Below are 20,873 nucleotides of genomic sequence, written 5' to 3'. Positions count from 1 at the left end.
ACTCCATCTTGCAGGGTAGGTTCTTCTGAATAAACCCAAGACCACCACCTTAATTCCATCAAGGTTTTTCTTTTAATCAATTTAAAGGTCACACAGATGTTATACACAAAAGTGAAAAAGTATATATAGCATCACCACTGTCTTATAACCTACCTAACTGTATTGGAAAATTCATATCTTGGCTCCCACTTTGGGGAAAGGTGCTGTCCTGACCCCTTTACCATGGAGACTAACGTGCCCCCTTGCTCACACACAGCTGCACAGTGAGCAGCTGTTAGAAGCCTGCAGAGCAACCCTCAACCTTTCAACGACAGGAAACTCTCTGGGTTGCTCACCTCTGAAGTGTTTTATGTGTGTCTGTGTCTGTCTCTGTGTGTGTGCGTATAGAAGCGCATCAGCACTATGAGTTAGTCATAATATGCGAGGCAGATGATGACATCCTCACACTCAGGCTCCATCGGTGAAGAACTCACTTGTTGCTGAATAACTGCTTTTTCAGACAAATATCTATTTAATGAACAAGATCTCTATGGCGGCACCTGAATGCTGATCATTTTGGATGCTTGAAGAGATTTCATATTTCAAGAAGGTGAGTATCAAACTTGTGATCAGCATTATGAAGATTTATCACATAGAGAAAGAAAAAGGTTGTGACGAAGGTAGAGTCAAAGAAAATGTATCATTTCCTTGTTGTTGATATATGTATTAGAGCAAATAGTCTGGATTAAATAAACTACATTAATTAATTGATTACTATGGCAGATGATTTGATTTCTAACTTTTTTATAAACTACATTGCATTTCGACGGTTGACTTTTAAAGAACAGTAACCACACCCAGAAGTAATAGTACCTTGATTTTCTATTTGCAATACAATATTATTCAACACATATTAACTTAGTGGCTGTCTCAAAGCCACTGCTGATAAAAATCTTTATTACAAAGACGTTAGGACCACATAAGAACTTTGCAGTGTTTTCTCACTGTATTAAATGTGTACTGTATCTTAATAATGGAGCTGATAAGTTTATTATTAAAGTCAAATATAAATCCACAGACATTTATGTGTTTGTAAAATAATACTTGTCACATAAACTGTTCACTACGAGAGAGATAAAGTGGATAATGGCAATTAAATGTGAAGAACAAATACAGATTTGAACGTGGAAGTTGCTGAAAATGTACATACTAAGCTGGGGGGTTTTCCACACTGAGATTTTGTTTCTTTCTTTATGGTGTTTTCAGTTTTTAAACGATATATTCTATCCTATCAGTCTCTTTCCTTTACTAACAATGTCAGTGAATCAATCCAAATGTCCTTTTGGGCATTACCACAGACCATACTAACTGTCCATACACCCATAATTCTTTGCAAACAATAACAGTATTTGTTTGGAAAGCCTTCAGCTGCAGATCATAAAAAGAAGAGGGTAGCCCCTCAATGGAAAATGCTGACTTTGTTTGTGTGACTCCCTGAGTGCTGGCCAGTAAGCATAGGAGTGCTGATAATAAAAAAGAAAGAAAGAAAGAAAGAAAAAAACCCTCCTGTGATTCGTTCCTTGGGGTCTCAGTACAGTGGTGGGTTGTTACTGCCGGGTCAGGTTTTTCCAGATTCTTCTCACGGCTTTGAGCCTTTTGGGACAGACGGCTGCTGCGATTAGCCCACTGACCCTATTTCGTGACTGGTCCCATTGGAGCCAAGTGAGCTTGAGAAATCCAGTTCGTACAGTGCACCAGTATAAGACACAATGCAGAGCACGTGCAGGCGCCGGATTTTATAAGATTAGTATTTGTACAGTTTTGTAAAACCTACTGATCAGGCCTGAATTAGAGCATTTAAAGGCCTGTTATTTGGAGAGCTGAAAGTGGTGGTTACACTTTAGTTTGTCATAGTTCTCACATGGGGTTTTGCGATTTTATTCGACTGTTGTGTGCGTGTTCATGCAGTGTCGAAAGATATTTTACATGTTCCTAGTTTCGAGTCTGATTCACCACTGAACCTCCATTTTGAGGCGAGGCCTTCAGTCACAACCGATCAAAGCAGTTTTCGGAAAACTCCGGAACCATTTTTTGTCTTCTGTTAATGCCCAGAAATTTGAAATTGATTACACTGTTTGATGTCTTTAATAAATAAAATACTAAAGTTCAAAACAGCAGGAGGAGGCACTGCATGGTTTCTGATGGCTCATACGACAGATCCTGTTAAGTGGGGCGATTGAAAATACAAAAAACTAAATCCAGGAAGTCTTGCTTTGTATTTGTCCTTAATTTGTGGAGACAGCTGTGGAAAAAAACACTAAGGCATTCTGTCCTAGACCAACGTGTATCGATCCTACATCTTCATCAGGGCCTAAAACACTTTATCGAACAGGCTTAGAAAATACAATCAGTTTTGCCATTAAATAACAACAAATCATTCTTTGAGCATTTTGATTATGTTTATGATAATAACTTTAAATCTTTACATTGCAGAAAAGATGGGATGTAACTGCAGCTCAGACTACACAGACGACGAATGGATCGAGAACTTGGATGAAATCTGTGAACACTGCAACTGTCCCATACCTCCCCAGTCATGTAATCCAGTGAGTGTCTATGTGCATGCTTGTGCATATTGCAAGCATGTATTTGTGTTTTTTTATTTATACATACAGGTGCATCTGTCCTTGGGGTCTCTAAAGGTGTCTTTCAGTGTATCATTCAGTGCGTATGAGTTTGACATGAATGGGCCTTGGTTGTTTATGTGGTTACTTGTGGCTGACAACTTGAAGGACATGTAATTAACAGTAAAAATGTGTGAACTCTGCATGAACTGTCGTCATTCTTTTTATATTGTGTGCCTTACATAACCTTTTTTATTATGTTACCTTTTTTTAAATGATGGAGTAAGTACAATGTCATACAAAGAAGTTTTATAACTTGCATAACTGCGAGGGAAGTTGCCTTTTGTGTGTATAATCAAATGGGGGTATAATTATTCCCTCAATGTTGGTTGTTTCCTCTCTTTGACTTGATGGCCCATTAGATTAGAATTAGAGGAGGAAAACCACCTGTGTGAGTCACAGACATTTTGTCTGGGAAACCAAAACTGCTGACATTGTACCTATAAGATCTGTGTAATAAAGCAGAAATGTACATAGCTTTTACTGTGAATGAGAAGTGCATAAATCTTCTATTGTTCTTCGGAAAGCTGAACCTAAAACAGAGTCTTATTTTCTCTCACCAGTACACAGAGCAGCTGATTCCTTACCCATCACAGCATTCACCACCAACATCTCCTCTACCAGGTAACAAGATAAAGCGTATCTTGTAAAGCGACCTTGGGTACCTTGAAAGGCGCTATATAAATCGAAGTTATTATTATTATTATTATTATTATTATTATTATTATTATTATTATTTTTACTGTTTGTGTGTGTTTAAATCTACAAGTGCGTGTGTGTAATATGATAAGTCGAAGCCAAAGTGAATTATATAATCTAAAGTCCTGCATCACAAATTTGCCTCAGACGGCACCCTCGATTCAGATGAGGTAACCTCGGCAATAAAAACCCTTTAATGGAAAAAAGAGTAAAACCTCAGGATTAGAGCCAGAGGAGGGATCCCTCTTCCACCATGGAATATCTGGAGTAGATGTTGGTAGACAGAGGTAGCAATAATACAATTCTAATATGAGCCAGAGATTGATATTAAGTGTGTTAAATTAACAAGATTCAGTTTCAGCATAAAAGTGTTATTGAACAAATAAGTAAATAATATAGTATGTACAATTATTAAAATGTATCTGTTTGTTTAAAGAGTTTATTCTGTTCCTGTTCAGTATCCGGCATACAGTAAATCAGTCTAATCTATTTTTATCATTTTATTTCATTTCATGCACATACATTTTCCACTTTCCTTGCTAAATTTCTTTGCTACATTTTCCATTTCCTTTGTTGCCTACACGGTAATGAGAAAGGTGTGTCTGAAATGTTGGCTGTCGCTATAAGCCGAAATTGCTCAGTGATTATCAATCACGGGACACAAATATTGTTTTGCAGTGCTGAAAAGTGCATTGGTTAATCATTGGGTGTAAAACGCAATTGACTACTTTTGTCTTTTATTTTAGCTAAATTTAACTTTTTTGTCTTATTGTATGTCATTTATTTATTAGACTTCTGACTCATCAGAATAAGTATTAAAGGCATGTTTTGCTTCTGGGTCCCATATCGTCTTCATCTGGAACAACAAACAAAAAGAATTAAAGGCGTACAAAAAAAATTTTTTTCTTCACATTAAGAGAAACCTTTCATGGTGTAATTGCAAATGTGTATGATTGCCATGCAAGAGAAATTGAGAATAATTTTTTATTGAGTTCAGATTCTGTACGCCTCGCAAAATTTCACAAAGTACAGCGGGGGCAGGAAAGAATGCCCACTCTCTCCTTTTCTATTCATAATTGCGGCAGCTGTTCGTCACAATATCATCGATTTTCTAGCATGAAACATGAGCCCAGTAGTAAATAAAAATTGTTCATAAATTTCAACTAATTAAAACACACAATATTCCTCTTACAGACAACCTTGTGGTGGCCATATACAGCTATGAACCTCACCATGATGGCGACCTGGGCTTTGAGAAGGGAGACAAACTCAAGATCATCAACAAGTAAGCTGCTGATGTTAGAGAGTATCCTTTAGTAAAAAGAATTATGATCAAATGCCCCAAACAATAATTTAATCACAATCAACTCATCACCACAGCAACTAAAACTTGAGTAGGACCACCGAGAATGCAGTAAGGTTACCTGTTCATTCTTACCAGTTATATTAACTCTCGTACGGCTCAGATAAGAAATTGAATATCTTTCCAACCTGCGTAGTCTCTTCAGCGTAGTGGTCTCAGACACATATTTTGTGTTCACATCAGGTTCGTTTCTGACTGGGGGCTTTTTACTACTTGTCAATTTCTCTCGCTCTCTCCCCATGTTTCCTGTCAGTCTCTAGTTGTGACAATTGAATAAGGGTAAAATAAAAATAAAAACAACAACCAAAAAACGGCACAAAACAAAAAAAACACAGCCTTGTGATTACATATCAGGGTAGAAAGAGGAAACTTATATTACTGTCAATGCAGGGGGGACGTACAAACCTGTACCTTTAGTTAGCTATAAGATACTTGGCCAATGAGCGTTATAAATAATATCAGGGCTATAGCTATATTTTGACACCAAGGTCATATTCTCTGCAATATTTATGAAAATTTGAAGGGTTTTTTGATGGCATTAAGGAGTTTAAATTCTATAATAACACACTTATCAAACATGATGGGTTTTCTAAGGATTCCAAAATTTTATGACTAAATATGAAAGTTTTGGGGCAAAAAACCCTGAAAATATTACTAGATCAGAGTTTAGTATTCTCCACCATAATTACTTAGGCCTACATTGGCACCATGATGAAATACAGGGAGGTTTACTTTACAGAAAATATTCTTAGAATACTCAAAATTTTGCAGAATTTGGTTGTTAGTTTGAAAAAAAAATTCTCACATAGGTGGGTTTGCGTTGGTTGGCCTAATGTAGGCCTACTTGTGAAATCTATGACTCTGGTGTGATGTTTGATTTTTTTCAAAGCTTCAAACTGATTAAGATCGAAAAGTCAGCAGTGATCCTCCTCCTACTGAGTGTGATGCAGTTCATTTGACTTAGTAATCATTTACATCGCAAATAAGTTGTCTGTGTGGGGGCTAATTGAAACTGCTTTCGGAAGCCATACCCACTCATCCCAGAAAAGGTTTAGACTGCTGTGATACATCGCAGATACGTGAACTCACTCATGGTATAACTGTCTGTTTTCACTGCCAGGGAGGATCCAGAATGGTATTTGGCAGAGTCCCTCATCACAGGCCAGAGGGGCTTCATCCCATACAACTTTGTTGCAATGAACACAGTGGAGACTGAACCGTACGTCATACAGGAAATATACTGCTCACAAGGCCATATCACTCAACCTCAACGGCATCTCATATATTTGCATGCCCTGAAAGAAGGGAAGTGGTTAGCTCAGAATGTGAAGCTTATACTGTGTGTTTGTGCTGCAGGTGGTTTTTTAAGAACATTTCTAGAAATGATGCCATGAGGCTCCTCCTCGCTCCTGGGAATACGCAGGGCTCCTTCCTGATTCGAGAGAGTGAGACAACCCCAGGTAAACTGATCTTCTTGTCATCATAGCATTTTGACTCACAACGTGTAAACCTAATCAAAGTTTCTATTTCCCAAGGGGGTTTCTCATCTGAAACTGTGACTAGTTGGAATATGACCTTTCTTTTCATTTTTAAGCATTCATATAATTGTAATGCATGGGTGTTATTACCACATAAATAACTGGAATCACGCTCATAATTACTGGTAACTTCTGTATTGCTCTGTTTTGTTATTACTGGTAGTGTTTCTAAAATAAGACCCGTTTCCCATAAACTGCCTTCCTGTTTCCCACCAATCTTCATCTGTTTGATTTATACTAATCCCACAAGATATGTGTAATAAATCAGTGTTTTTATCCACTCTAGCAATGTGACTCTAGGGATGGCAATTTTATCCGGTCATCTGGTTATGTCAGTCATTCCATCCAGACTAAATATCTCAACTATTGGATTGATTGCCATTCATTTTGAGGCAGATAACCTTTGGTAGTCCCCTAACTTTTCCTTTAATGCTATCATGAGCTTGACATTTATGGGTTTGAGTGAAATGTCCAAACTTTACTTTGTCCAGTACTACATAGGAGCAAATATCTGCAAATGTTAAGACATTTCTAATGTCAGCTTTACTTTGTGTTTAGTGCTAATTAGCAAATGTGACTAACACACTCAACTGAGATGGTGAACATGAAAACATAAGACTATACCTGCTAAACACAAGACTTTGGTAGTATTGTCATCCATCAAAATGAAAATAGTCTCACGGTTCTTTTTCTTATTTGTTTTGTAAGCTTCAACTTTTTGTAGTCTAACAGATATAAATTATCATTTTAATGTTAATTTAGTGCTGGTAAAATGCTACATGTTTTTTCTCTTTTGCATATATTTAAAGAAGAAGATGGTTCATTACGCTTCTTTTTTGTTCCAGGGTCGTACTCCTTATCCATCAGGGAACTGGACCACAACACTGGTGAAGTAGTCAAGCACTACAGGATCCGCAACTTGGACAGTGGTGGCTTCTACATCACAGCCAAGATATCCTTTAACTCCCTGAAGGAGCTTGTCCAGCATCACTCACGTGCGTAGAGTCTCATCTTGACGGATTCATTGAGAAGTTTGCTGAGGGGTCTACATCTGTGACGACGCTTTTAACCTTGTCTCTTTCTGTCATCCAGGTGAGGCAGATGGTTTGTGCACAAAGCTGGTGAAATCGTGTCAGTCGAGGACACCGCAGAAACCATGGTGGCAGGATGAGTGGGAGATTCCCCGTGAGTCCCTGAAACTGGAGCGCAGGCTTGGAGCAGGCCAGTTTGGAGAAGTCTGGATGGGTGAGTGATGGAAAAGAAGACATATGGAAGAGTGTGGAGAAAAACAATTGGTTGGGGCTTTAAGTATTAAGAAAAAAACATGCATGCATGCGTAGTATTGATGTCTTTAACAAGCTGATTGAGTTCCCTTTTTCTTACAGAGGAGTTATTGCGCAGTGTAGTTAGATACAACAATGCATGTGCAACAGTCAGTTGCTCAATCTGGTTGTGGGCTTGACTCTGTGAGACTTTAGCCAGGGTTTTTCTGCAGTGTGTGCTGAAGCATTTCCATAATACAGTCTTAATTGTAGGCTTGTTTGAGCGGGTTGACTGGAGAATAATGTGAGTTATTAACCCTGTTACGCAACATCAACCAGACTACATAAATCAACCTTTCCAACGAACTTATGGATTGGAAGATTTGTATCTTAACAATACTTGCATGAATATCATTATTGCAACTGTTGAGTATTGAGTCTAACAAAAAGCCATAATGTTTTGCTCAAAGAAGGGTATCAGTTGAAGTAATCTGTGCCACAACCCCATTATTATTCAATTGGAGGGGTATTTTATTTCTATTTTCCATCCTAATTTGCCAGCACAAATCTACATCCCAAGCGACCCACCATATAAGAGCTAAACACTGCCAACCATGGAACTTGTCCTCATTTCACGGCCACTGTCTATCTACAATGTCCTCTTGCATGTAGTCTGAGCATCATGTTTGCTCAGACTTGTCATTATCTCTTTGACGTCTGTGGGAGTGACTGTCATTGGCTGTGAAGTGTTTACTCATGGTAGTTAATAGAAAATATGCGGTAAACAACCTTTAATAGCAATGGAGAAGATTTCCCTCAGAGATAAATGAGGTGGAGGAATGCTTTTAATAACAAATATAATTGGTTCTCAGTATTGCTATGCTTCATGCATAGTGTGAGTTACTCAGTGCGTTACATGCCAGATGATAAAACCGGTCGGCCGTGGGTTTGGTTGAGATAATATACTGACATGATTGTTAGTGTACCAGAGATGGATATCCTGTTTGTGTGATTGTTATGTTTAATTGTTAGTTTGGCATGTATTTGATCACAACTCATGAAATAACTTCTGTGCTTATTCTGCATGTGTATTTTACATTAAACTGTGTGTTTCATTCATGAGTGCTGAACTATTTTGAGTAACGAAAGAATGTTTAAACAATTATTTTCAGGTGTCTACAATAATGACAGGAGGGTGGCAATAAAGAATCTGAAAATAGGGACGATGTCGGTGGAAGCCTTCCTGGCAGAGGCCAACATGATGAAGAACTTGCAGCATCCTCGTCTCGTCCGCCTCTTCGCTGTGGTTACCCAGGAACCGATCTACATTGTCACAGAGTACATGGAAAATGGTAGGTAGAAACATGTATCACAGCCTGTGGCATTTTACTAATATGTTAGTAACGCTAACCATGAATTATCACTGAAAGCATCAAAAGAAAAGGAAAACCTAGTCCCGGGGTATTTCCATCCAATGAATGCTCATTCAAAGATACATTCAAAATAAATCCCTCTGTAATCATACTGGCTCCTTTCGTTTTAGTTTAGTCAACTGAAATATGTCTAAGCCTGTCTTAAATGATGGCTTCCTTAATCTCCCGCCCCTTTACCCTGAACACCAAAGATGGTGTCATCAGAGTAAACTCTGTGCCAGGGGCAAACATCAAGAAGCACTCACTGCCGTGTCATGGACGTTCAGGATCAAACATGTCGATCTGTTATCAGACGGTGGGGGCCAGAAAACATGCTCAAACAAAGGACTGGGCTGCACCATGTGTTTCACCCTTTTTATGAGTCACAGTGTTTTCATATGTTCCACTTCAGTGACTCCGTTGAATTAGCTGAAGACCTTTTGATCACACAACCACAGGTGCCCCCTGTGTTTGTGTTTGATACATGGCATGATATGAGAGGCACATTACCGTAACTATAAAGCGTATTCAGTAATTTGTAATTGTGAAATGCATGCAACTGCAAGTCATGAGCCTCACCTCTCAAAGCATACTACTTTGCTGAAGTGGCCCGGCCTCTGATAGGCTATTTTCAGCTTCTCCTCATGACCCTACTGCATTCGCTGCTCTGCTGTAAAATATTTCAAAGCAAACATGAACTTTCACTTGCTTTCCAGACAGGTCTCTGGTATTTACTTGCCAAAGGGAAGTCCCTCTTGGCCAGTTTGAGAAAAGAGGGTGTTAAAGTTGGAGAAGGTGATTCACCAGGTTATTGTTCCCCGAGACCCCTGATGAAACCTGGCTCTTTTCCAGATTCTGTGTCCACAGACACAAACACGCTTAGAGGCACATGCACAAAACACATGCGCTCAAATGTTGGCAAACCATACGGTTGTGGCAGTAAACAAACATTGCTGTGACAATGGCAGTTTGTTCAGCATCTTGTCACTGGATGTTCCTCTTTTTCCCCTCCCTGCTTACATAACAAAGTACATGCGAAATGACTGCGAATATAAAATGGGGTCATGGTAACAGCTGCAAAAAACGTTCCATATTGCAAGCGCCATGCCTAGTAAATGTTTATTTGTTTATTACACTCAAATGCTATATGAAAGTGATCCTGTATTTTTTTCAATTTAATCTCCAAAAGTCTTTGTGGGTTTCTTTGTTGGGACAATAACAAAAAGCAGAGAGAGATGCTGTCACAAACACAACAGCAGTGTTACAGCTGAATTGAATGGAGTGCCTTTGTATAGTCTTCTATGAGTGGCCTGTAAACCACCAGCAGTGGCTCTACATGAGGCTGTCTCTTTGTCTGGGATCCACGTGTGGACAGGAAACAATTGCTGCCTCTGTTGTCAAGAAAAAGGATGGCTCAGAGTTCCCGTCTTTTCACTTTGTCCATTTTTTTGTGTTTTTATTATCAAAGACAACAAAAATGGAAAATAACAGGCGTGTCATCATAGTTTCCCTTTGTGACCTTGACAAAGAGCACTCATTTGGCTCTCAGACTTCAAAAGCTGCCTTCCGGACTGAAGCATGGAGGAGCAAATGTCTCCTCTTTCCTGGCACAGTCATTCCTCTTAAAGTATTTCCTTTGGTTTGACTTGGTTGGCTAGCGTGCAGGGGTATTGTTTGGTCTTAATCAAACTCCGCAAAGTCTCAGGAACTGCTGTGTGTTGTCAGAAACAGTGCATCAACTTGACTGATGCTCAGTGTGCTTCCTCACACTGTTATGTTCCCTGATTTGTGCTGCTATTCTGGTCAAACTCTGTCTATTTATGCCTGTGGGGAATGATGGTGTGTTTGACCAAGGACAATGTCATTAGTCTTCTGAACAAAGCATGATTTCACCTTTTTCCATTTAATATGACCTGTCATTGTTGCTTAATCTTCTCATGGAGACAATACAATAAAAAAGATGTTTTGCATTGCAAATGTAAAGTGCTTTATAAATTAAATGTATTATTATTATTATTATTTTATTTTTTATTTTTATTATTATTATTATTATTATCTGTAATATTTTGCTTGTAGTAATAGCAACTAAAGCTCTTTATTTGCAGCAATATGATGCTTGAGTTTACATGACCTGTGAGATAAATTAATAGAAATGTTTCTTTAAAGATGTAACTTGAACGTCATGTTTACAGGTAGTCTGGTGGATTACCTAAAAACAACGGAGGGGAGCAATTTGCCCATGAACACACTGATCGACATGGCAGCTCAGGTAAGACATCTGTGATTACTTTATTATATTTGCACTCTTATCTCTAGGCTCATTTCAGTCCCTTCACCAGATTCCCTTTTCATTTATTCTTTCACTTCCTACTCTCTCAGCATGATCCTCAGAGACAGGAAACAGGCCACTGTTTTAGTGAGGCTTACACTGAACACTAATCTTGTAATAAAAACAGACCTGTGTGTGTGTATTTTGATGAATGTAAGTCTAGACACTGTAACACAAATAAAACTGTTACTACCAAACACCACTAAAAGGGGGCAAAAACATCGACTTTTTTTTCTTCACCACGCCAGATTTTGAATCAAAACCTGGAGGCAGAACCTGAAACTTACTGTATGATGCAGATTTTCCACTTAGTTTCTCTGAATTGGTCCCGCTGTCTTTCATCAACATAATGTAAAACATTCTGTCACTCCCCTGCAAAAGAGATGCCCACTGTTTGCAGTTATCATTATTAAAGTTAATCATGTTGTGAATGTTTTTAACTTTGAACATAAAGTGAAACTGAACATAAAATCAAACATGGGTGCAAGAAAAATTGCATTTGTAATTATCCCATGTCTAATTCTTGAAATGTTTAAATGTTGAAATGTAACATCTTTAGTCAAAGTACTTACATACATGTATTGTGGGTGTGGGAATGGAAAACACAACCACAGGAAGACAGACTGATATTTTGAAGTCTAACAAAAAAAAAAAAAGTCTTCATTCAGGGTGTAGGCAAATTCTCCAACGCCTTAGAGCCTGGCGTAGAGAGGTAGAGTTTGTACAGAGCTTTGTGGTGAATATATTTTACACAAAGATGACTCCAAACCCATCTTCATGCACTGACAGCATTTGTGGTAAAAGCTCTGAGCAAGTAACTCTAACTATCATGTATTGGGCCGTAAAATTCAAGTGATGAAAGACTGTGCTCCTGCCACTGTATTGCACACTTTGTTTGCTTTCTTATATCTTAAACCTACTGAAATTAATGTTAGCTATTTAGATTCCTGATATATTGTATACTAAATAATATTTTCAAGTATGGGAGTGATATGGCAATCACATGAATGGAAAAGAGAGAAAAGAGGCCTTCAGTGTCCTGAATGGAAGCCGATGGTTGAAGTGTATGAAATACAAAGACATGCGTACATGTCAGGTTTCTGACAAGACCCCCGGGGTGAATGTCACCTATGTGATAGATTCTTAAGTCTGAAAGATGCCCCTCTGACCCAGCACAGTGCAAATACTTATAGTGGTCAATTCTGTGGAAATCACAAGTATTTTCTCACCCCAGTTTCCTCATTATATTGGTGTTGTTTCACTTTTCTTTTGAGGTATGCCCATGTGTAAATTACTCATGCAATGTTTGATTTATGAAGAAATGCGTTCCCTAGAGTAATCTGTCAGTCTGTGGTGAGGCAAAGGCAGGACCGCAGCTTTCAGTATCAGGAAGTAGAGCTGCTATTGAGCAGGCACAGCTGTGTACCTGGGTGGAGTATGTGGGTGGAGAACAGAGGTAAAGGGTATAAGGAACTGACCTGGGGAAGTGGTACACTCCCTGGTCTGCGAGAATATGTCTGCTCATCTGTCCAACACACACAAACATTACACAGTACTGAAACATGCACAGGATCCTCACCTCGTGCTTGAGAACTCTAATGCTGTGCTGTCCCCTGCAGGTGGCAGACGGCATGGCTTTCATTGAGCAGAAAAATTACATTCACCGCGACCTGAGAGCTGCCAATATTCTGGTGTCTCATGAACTCATCTGTAAGATTGCCGACTTCGGACTCGCCAGACTCATTGAGGACAATGAATACACAGCCAGAGAGGGTAACAAAACCTTGCAGAGAATTAAGATCTATCACTTTTTTCATTCTTTTAAGGCCTTTAAAACCTTTTTATCAGGCAAAAATAATGTCTTATAGAATAAGTTTTGTTTTATTGTGTAGTTTTTGTTTCAGTGCATTTGCATTGAATGATTTTAAATGGAATCACACAAAGTGGAAGCGTGCTGAAATAGTTCCACTTCCTATATTTGAATCTAATATGCACAAACATTTCTGTGCAGTAGCTCCACCAAGTGTTGAGTGTTTGAGAAACAAATGTTCCTCTTTTCTCCATAGGGGCAAAGTTCCCCATCAAGTGGACCGCCCCAGAGGCTATTAACTACGGCACCTTTTCCATAAAGTCTGATGTGTGGTCATTTGGGATCCTCCTGACGGAAATAGTGACATATGGACGCATACCTTACCCTGGTAATTACTCATTTGCTTATCATCATATCACACAATCAGAGCTGTACTTAGCGTACCAGCCCATCACAAAATGATTTCATAATGTCACCACATTATAAATGTAGTATGATTTATAATTGCAGAAAACATCATATTCAATGTCTTCTCTTTTGTTCAGGTATGTCCAACCCAGAGGTGATCCAGAACTTGGAACGGGGCTACAGGATGCCAAAGCCAGAAAACTGTCCTGATGGGCTTTTTGACGTCATGGGTCTGTGCTGGAATGAAAACTCAGATAACAGGCCCACCTTCGAGTACCTGAGGAGCGTCCTGGATGATTTCGTCACTGCGACAGAGAGACAGTACCAGGAATAGCCCTGATGGGGCAGAAAGACATTTACAGTATATATATTCAAACTAAAGGCACGACCTGTGAAGGTGGATGCAGGATTTTGTTTTGTTTTTTGAAGAGTACATGCCTTTATATTAAGAGCGTAGTAACTGAGACCCCACCTCCCCCCACTTTGCTTCTGCATCAAACTTGTTCTAAAGCAGCCACTTAGATATGATACAATCACATGTGGAACTATGAACCTCCATCTGATGTCACAGTATCAGCTGGATTACTGCAGAGCCAACAGCAGAGAGGAGAGTGATCACCGTGCTGCTTTGAAAAGTGTAACTGGGAGCTGTCTGATATAGCTAATTAACCAGCTGCTCTCCTGGTGCTCATTATTAAGATGTAAATATCTTCTCAATGCTTCAACTGTGTTTTATGGCTGCAGTTCAGTAAATGTTTTCAGATTATTTTCCTTAACAGTAAAATGCTTTGTATGTATTTTGTATTGCTCTTACAATAAATTCAGGTAAAAGTTACACCCACATAAAGTGAACAACTATTATCCAGATTATTCTTGGTGATATGTTTTCATAATAAACAAAACTCTCCTAAGTTTTATTTGGACAATGGCTATGCACCTTTGAGTGTGTCTGTAAATGGGTGAATGAGAATTGGATAAAAGTGCTGTTTAAGATGTGTGCTGGTGGCAACATATTCTACAGATATACCCAAAATTTATGACAGCAACTCAAAATATATATTTCAGATCATCCACAGAGTCCTTCACTGATTGAGCAACAGTGGTGAAAATATAAAGTTACAACACTTTTAGTGTTTGACAAAGCTATCCACTAACTTGTGGGGTATCATTATGTACAAAATGCTTAATTAGGTTATAATTAGGCATTGCTACAGTATAAATACTTTTTTATGGTAACAGTAATACAACAGTTTGATGGTATAACAGCACTAGACAGGGGACAGATCATAGACTGTATAAAGATCTTATAAGACCTGTATAGCTATATGGTCTATGGTATGTGTAGATAGATAGATAGATAGATAGATAGATAGATAGATAGATAGATAGATAGATAGATAGATAGATAGATAGATAGATAGATAGATAGATAGATAGATAGATAGATAGATAGATAGATAGATAGATAGATAGATAGATAGATAGAAAAAATAACACAAAGAAAAAGATTGATATAAGTAGTAAGATCTTTATATACAGTCGATGGTGTGTATATAAAGACCTGTATACCATCCATGTATAGTCTATTGGTCAGACTGTAACACTGTCGCCCCCTGTTGACTCGCGCTAAAACTACATTGAATTGTTGGTACGTAAAACAAACTATCCGCCTCTCGTCGCTGTTGTATCTTGTGGTGAGCGGTGAAAGCCAGTCAAGAAGGACTAAAATGGCGCTTACTTCTCAAGGAACAAAGAAAAAAGTTTGCTACTACTATGATGGTGAGTACTTCGTGTGCTTTTGCTTTTGGGCAGCGGACGCACAAATCGACGAAATCCGCCACCTCGGAGCCAACAAAGGCTGCCGTTTATTTCCCCTCCTCGCTAACCTGGCACGTTAGCTAACGTTAGCTAGCTTGAGTCGCAGGCGGCTCTCATCATCTCAGTCTGAGTGCATGCAGGGTTAAAATGCCTTTATAGTGTTTGCACAGTTTTCCTAAACGCCGATGCCGCTTTTACAATAGTATTGCAGGCGTTTGTTCAGCAGGTATGAGTACTAAAGAGAAATCGGTTATCGTCCCCAGCGTGCGAGCTAACAATGGGGATATGAGCAGCTACTACATTGTCACCCCAATTAACACGCAGCTAATATTAAAATGGCTCATCTAGCTGCCTAGCTGTGAAATACAAGAGGGGGAAGCGTGTATTGATTATGTGGTCGACATTAAACGCTGTTTATAGCAAAGTGCCACTCTGTAACTGAAGCTGAGCAGTTTCTATAGTTTAATGGAGGCGATTTAATGCTAAACATGTCTGAGAGAGAGAGAGAGAGAGGGGTCTGCCTGCAGGATTATGCCTGACATGCATGTAATTGTTTAATTTCCTGACTTAACTTCTCAATGCATGCACAGACATATAATGTGTAAAAGTGCTTTTTTATGTTTGTTTTTATTCAGTTTTTCCAGATTAAAATAAACATCATTGTGGGTTTTTTTTCAAATTTGCCTTCTATTTCTTTGCTCTCATTCCAGGTGATGTTGGAAATTATTACTATGGTCAAGGCCATCCCATGAAACCTCACCGAATCCGCATGACGCACAACTTGTTGCTCAACTATGGCCTCTACAGAAAGATGGAGATATATGTATGTTCAGTTAGGTAGTCAAAGCACTACACTTCAGTAGGTTTTTGCTGTGTGAAACTAATTTTGCCCCTCCATTTCAGCGTCCACACAAAGCCAGCGGAGAGGAGATGACCAAGTATCACAGTGATGATTACATTAAGTTCCTGCGTTCCATCCGGCCAGACAACATGTCAGAGTACAGCAAACAGATGCAGAGATGTAAGTGTAGTGTAGTAATAGAGGTGGACTGTAAAGATGATTTTTTGCATTATTTTTGTATATCTTGGCTAGATGGATACCAATAGTACCGTTAATTCTCTGCCACTTCTTTGCAGTTAATGTGGGGGAGGATTGTCCGGTGTTTGATGGTTTATTTGAGTTCTGCCAGCTCTCAGGAGGGGGCTCCGTTGGTAAGTTATGTTTTTAAATACTGCTCAGACACACATGCTGTGTTGGACAGTAATCATGCCGTCATAGCCCCAGTAATCTGTTAAGTTCAGCATTAAGCAGGCTGTTAATTCTTGCCCCTCTCCCTCTTTCTCTGCGCTCCAGCTGGTGCGGTGAAGTTGAACAAACAGCAGACAGACATAGCCATTAACTGGGCTGGAGGTCTGCATCACGCCAAGAAGTCTGAGGCCTCTGGGTTTTGCTATGTCAACGACATCGTATTGGCTATTCTGGAGTTACTGAAGTGAGTACAAAAGTCCTGTGCAGCAGCTCAAGTAAACATTTGTTTTGAGTGAGTGGATGGTACTCAAGGTGGTGGATCAAATGTTGTAAATTCATAGTTTTGGAATATTTTAAAGGACCAGGATTTAAAGTAGCAGGATTTTAATGGTTTATTCCCTTTCTCCAGATACCACCAGAGAGTTCTGTACATTGATATCGACATCCATCATGGAGACGGTGTGGAGGAGGCCTTCTACACCACCGACCGTGTCATGACAGTTTCCTTCCACAAGTATGGAGAGTACTTCCCCGGCACTGGTGACCTGAGGGTAAGGTTGTGACAAATACAGCAGACATAGTCATAGTTGTAATGTAGTGAATTGACACATTTGTTTTGTTTTTTCGCAGGATATTGGAGCTGGGAAGGGTAAATACTATGCTGTGAATTACCCACTGAGGGATGGGATTGACGATGAGTCATATGAAGCCATATTCAAGCCTGTAAGTTAATATAGACTCGTCATGTTTTTTGTAGTTGAGATCTCTCTTGATGTACAGAAGTGTTTTGATGAGTGGATGTTGTTGTCTGTGTAGATCATGGCCAAAGTGATGGAGATGTACCAGCCCAGTGCAGTGGTTCTGCAGTGTGGAGCTGATTCCCTGTCCGGAGATAGACTTGGCTGCTTTAACCTCACCATTAAAGGTAAGTGAAATTAAACATTTCACTCCTCATGATGCTGCAAGCTACAGGACTTTCCTCTAAACTCTCAATCATTTTTCCCATGCTGTATATTCAGGTCATGCCAAGTGTGTGGAGTACATGAAAAGCTTCAACCTGCCACTACTAATGCTGGGTGGAGGAGGCTACACCATCCGCAATGTGGCGCGCTGCTGGACATACGAGACTGCTGTAGCTCTTGATACCTCAATCCCCAATGGTGAGTCTTCAGTTGACAATGAATCTGTGCTATGGTGCTGTCGGGATATCGAAATGCTAAAGAGACATTAGAGGCAGCATGCCTCTAGGATAGGTGTAAATCATAAAATGTCACAGAACTCAATTATGCCAAAACAGTTGTTCTGCAACAGAGCATCACTTTTGTTAGTAATTGCAGCCATTTTTACAACACAGTATTCTAGTAGAGACATGATTTCTTTATATGATATCTCATATTCAATCCAGTTTGTTACAATGTGCTACAATCTCAAATGGCCAGTTTTCACATAGCTGTAGCAACCCAGTGCAGATCATCTGATCAGCTGCAACTTTACATATAGGTGTTAATTGGATAAAATGACCACACATATTGGGAGTCTACATGGTTACTTTCTTGTACAACATATTTAAAGTTTCAACAGCATTCAGCCTGACTCCACCATTACTACCAGTGATGGTGCAAACTGACGTACAAACTGGTTTTACGAGACAGTACAGGCACGACTGGACTGGAGCTAGCTGGTTAGCATGCTAACTTCAATAGATATCTCTGCAACACAATACATACAGGTCTTTGACATAATGTCAAAACTATTATTTCTTCACATTGTGTTGATCATTTTAGTTAATTTTGGAATGTTTTAAACTAAAATTCAGGCCAAATCTTACACTTTATACTTTTTTTTTAATATGAGGATTTGCAAAGTAGTAATGGCAGGCTTTTTAGAAAACCGATTGAGTAGTAAGCAACATTTTGAGCAACAGTTTGAATCTAGAGATATTAGTTTTTCAGCAGGTAAAAATAGAGAAAAAACATTTTAGTAGTCCCATACAAACAATGAAATTATTTTTATAATCATTAACTAATCATAAAAATGTAAATCAATCATGTTCACTCCTCTCCAGAGCTCCCATACAACGACTACTTTGAGTACTTTGGACCAGACTTCAAACTGCACATCAGCCCCTCCAACATGACCAACCAGAACACCAATGACTACCTGGAGAAGATTAAGTAAGTCCACTTAACCGCCATTCAGAAAAATGAATAGCACAGTATTCCCCATTGAATAGTTGTGATAATGTAGTTGGAGTAGCTTTTAGCAGCAGTGTATGTTTAACCGGTTCTTTGTCCCTTAGGCAGCGTTTGTTTGAGAACTTGCGTATGCTGCCCCATGCTCCTGGAGTGCAGATGCAGGCCATCCCAGAGGACGCCGTACAGGAGGACAGTGGAGACGAGGAAGAGGACGACCCTAACAAACGCATCTCCAGTAAGAACCTGTCATAATCTTCATAACAATTACTGAAAAGTTTATATTCACACTTTTTCTTCCAGACTGACATTGAAGTCTGTCATCTTGGAGTTAACTCTAATACAGCAGTGTCTCCTGTTTCCTCTGTAAATGTCTAGTCCGCGCTCATGACAAGAGGATAGCGTGTGAGGAGGAATTCTCTGACTCTGAGGATGAAGGCGAAGGAGGACGCAGAAACGCAGCCAGCTTCAAGAAAGCCAAGCGAGCCAAGACCGAAGGAGAGAAAGAGGGAGAAGAAAAGGAGAAGAAAGGTGAGGAGGAAAAGAAAGGTATCTATGAATTTTTTTTTCTCATTCTCATCTCACCCTACACGTCATTCTGTAAAAAATCAAATTTGTTTGTAACTGTTTATGAATTAACATTTGTTTTAAAGGCAGCATGACTAGGATTTATCTGTAGAGGTTTGTAAACACAGCATTCAAAGTTTGCCCCTCTTCCCTGGCTCACCCTGCACACTTTATTGGCTGGGAGGGGCCTGCACACCCACTGCCCAAAGGGTGTCACCCAGTAACGTCCTGAACACCAAATAAGAATAAGAAAAATAGGCAGGGTCTCTGCCGATTAAAACACCACCACACACTTGTAGAGGGAGAATTCTGCTCATTCTATCTTTAAATCAGGTTGTTATTACTATTGTTATGAATTTGTGTCTTTCTTTAATAGAAGTAAAAGAGGAAGAAAAGGTCCCAGAGGAGGAGAAAATGGACACCTCAAAGTAAGAAAACACTGCACACATTTATTGAGGATGTTGTCCAGGAAGTGGCTGATTGAGATTTTTAATTATGTTCTTGTTCTGTGTACTTTAGGCCAAAAGAGGAGTCCAAGACACCTTGAGGTCCTCAGCGCCCCATGATGCCAATGCAACTGATCAGAACAGATCTTTAAAGCAGGTTTTTTCTCTTTTTTTTCCTTTTTTTTTCCGTCTTTTTTTTAACGGATGAATCATCTTTCCACGCTGCTGCTGTGGAAAGGACTCTACCTTTGTAATGAGGGATCCTACCTTTCAAAACAGGATGGGGATCTAACCATGTTTTTCTAGGACACCTTTACAATGTTACTGTTTATGGACTGAAGTCAGATCGAGTGTTTTTGAGTATTGTTTTTGTATTCTTTCTCATCTTTGTCCTGAACCTTTTTATGCTATGACACAATTCTGTAAAAAATGGCTTAGTACTTGTATGTTTTTTATATATCTGATTTAATTTATTTAAATCATAGATATTTTGGCTACTCCGTTTTACGTCTTTCAGCCCCACTTTTGTCCTGTGCCTTTTTGAATATGTAGTCAAAGCATGTTTGTACAATAGATCCTTTTCTGTAATACATTTGTATCACTGGTCTTGCCTGCTAAGGTCACCAAGAATGGTTAAGAGGGTTGTGTAAACCTGAGTACTTCTTAAATGGCACAGTGAGTAAATTACAGTCTTATATTTTAGCTTATAATTTAGTATGTGTATTTTATTGACATCTTTGGCAAATTGTTCCAACATTTGCCTCACAGTATTGAAACTGTTGAGTCTTGTCAAACGGTGGCAGATGTCTGGTTTAGATTCCTCTGAAATTTGGACTTGAATGTTTAGAAGTGGAAGACGAGTCAAACGACAGAGTTAATTTGTTGTATATATATTTGTATTCTGCAAATGAGGAAAAGTGTTCCACGAAAGTGTCATTTAAATCTGACAGACCCGGGGGGGTGTTGACCACACTTTCAACACCAATAAAAATTTCATTTCCATAAAATATCATGTAGCTTTGTTCTGTAAAAGTTTGTTTTTCTAAGTAAAATGATTATAAAAGGTGATGTCTGAATAAATGATTCACAACTCAAATGAAAACAATGTATTTTTGAA

General features: G+C 39.0%; 2 protein-coding genes across 3 annotated transcripts; both read left to right on the top strand.

The window, feature by feature from the left end:
* Positions 1 to 430: 430 nt before the first annotated feature.
* On the top strand, positions 431 to 14,319 carry lck (LCK proto-oncogene, Src family tyrosine kinase). 2 transcript variants are annotated; one of them, XM_062439945.1, is made up of 13 exons: positions 431 to 589; positions 2,473 to 2,585; positions 3,227 to 3,287; positions 4,557 to 4,647; positions 5,846 to 5,944; positions 6,082 to 6,185; positions 7,109 to 7,258; positions 7,356 to 7,508; positions 8,698 to 8,877; positions 11,130 to 11,206; positions 12,886 to 13,039; positions 13,333 to 13,464; positions 13,622 to 14,319. In XM_062439945.1, exons 2-13 carry the CDS (start codon positions 2,478 to 2,480, stop codon positions 13,816 to 13,818), a joined length of 1,506 nt encoding a protein of 501 aa, XP_062295929.1. In that variant the 5' UTR covers positions 431 to 589; positions 2,473 to 2,477; the 3' UTR covers positions 13,819 to 14,319. The 2 variants fall into 2 exon arrangements, with proteins under 2 accessions (XP_062295929.1, XP_062295928.1); XM_062439944.1 differs by having other exon boundaries at positions 8,698 to 8,881; positions 11,134 to 11,206.
* Positions 14,320 to 15,149: 830 nt separating this feature from the next.
* LOC134000815 (histone deacetylase 1) lies at positions 15,150 to 20,846 on the top strand. Its single transcript, XM_062440302.1, has 14 exons — positions 15,150 to 15,263; positions 16,013 to 16,125; positions 16,206 to 16,323; positions 16,440 to 16,514; positions 16,657 to 16,795; positions 16,961 to 17,102; positions 17,182 to 17,274; positions 17,368 to 17,476; positions 17,571 to 17,711; positions 18,617 to 18,725; positions 18,851 to 18,981; positions 19,122 to 19,292; positions 19,687 to 19,738; positions 19,830 to 20,846. The coding sequence occupies exons 1-14, from the start codon at positions 15,212 to 15,214 to the stop codon at positions 19,855 to 19,857; spliced, it is 1,473 nt and encodes a 490-aa protein (XP_062296286.1). The 5' UTR covers positions 15,150 to 15,211; the 3' UTR covers positions 19,858 to 20,846.
* The last annotated feature ends 27 nt before the right edge of the window (positions 20,847 to 20,873 follow it).

Source organism: Scomber scombrus, chromosome 19 (genome assembly GCF_963691925.1).
Source record: "Scomber scombrus chromosome 19, fScoSco1.1, whole genome shotgun sequence".
Classification (NCBI taxonomy): domain Eukaryota; kingdom Metazoa; phylum Chordata; class Actinopteri; order Scombriformes; family Scombridae; genus Scomber; species Scomber scombrus.
This window is presented reverse-complemented; position numbering and strand designations above follow the sequence as displayed.

Coding starts and splice junctions, on each gene's coding strand:
- lck (XM_062439945.1), top strand. CDS start 2,478: ATGGGATGTAACTGCAGCTCAGACTACACAGACGACGAATGGATCGAG. Junction 7,259..7,355: donor GCTTGTCCAGCATCACTCAC/GTGCGTAGAGTC, acceptor TCTGTCATCCAG/GTGAGGCAGATGGTTTGTGC. Junction 13,465..13,621: donor TGGACGCATACCTTACCCTG/GTAATTACTCAT, acceptor TCTTTTGTTCAG/GTATGTCCAACCCAGAGGTG.
- LOC134000815 (XM_062440302.1), top strand. CDS start 15,212: ATGGCGCTTACTTCTCAAGGAACAAAGAAAAAAGTTTGCTACTACTAT. Junction 15,264..16,012: donor AGTTTGCTACTACTATGATG/GTGAGTACTTCG, acceptor CTCTCATTCCAG/GTGATGTTGGAAATTATTAC. Junction 16,515..16,656: donor CTCAGGAGGGGGCTCCGTTG/GTAAGTTATGTT, acceptor TCTGCGCTCCAG/CTGGTGCGGTGAAGTTGAAC.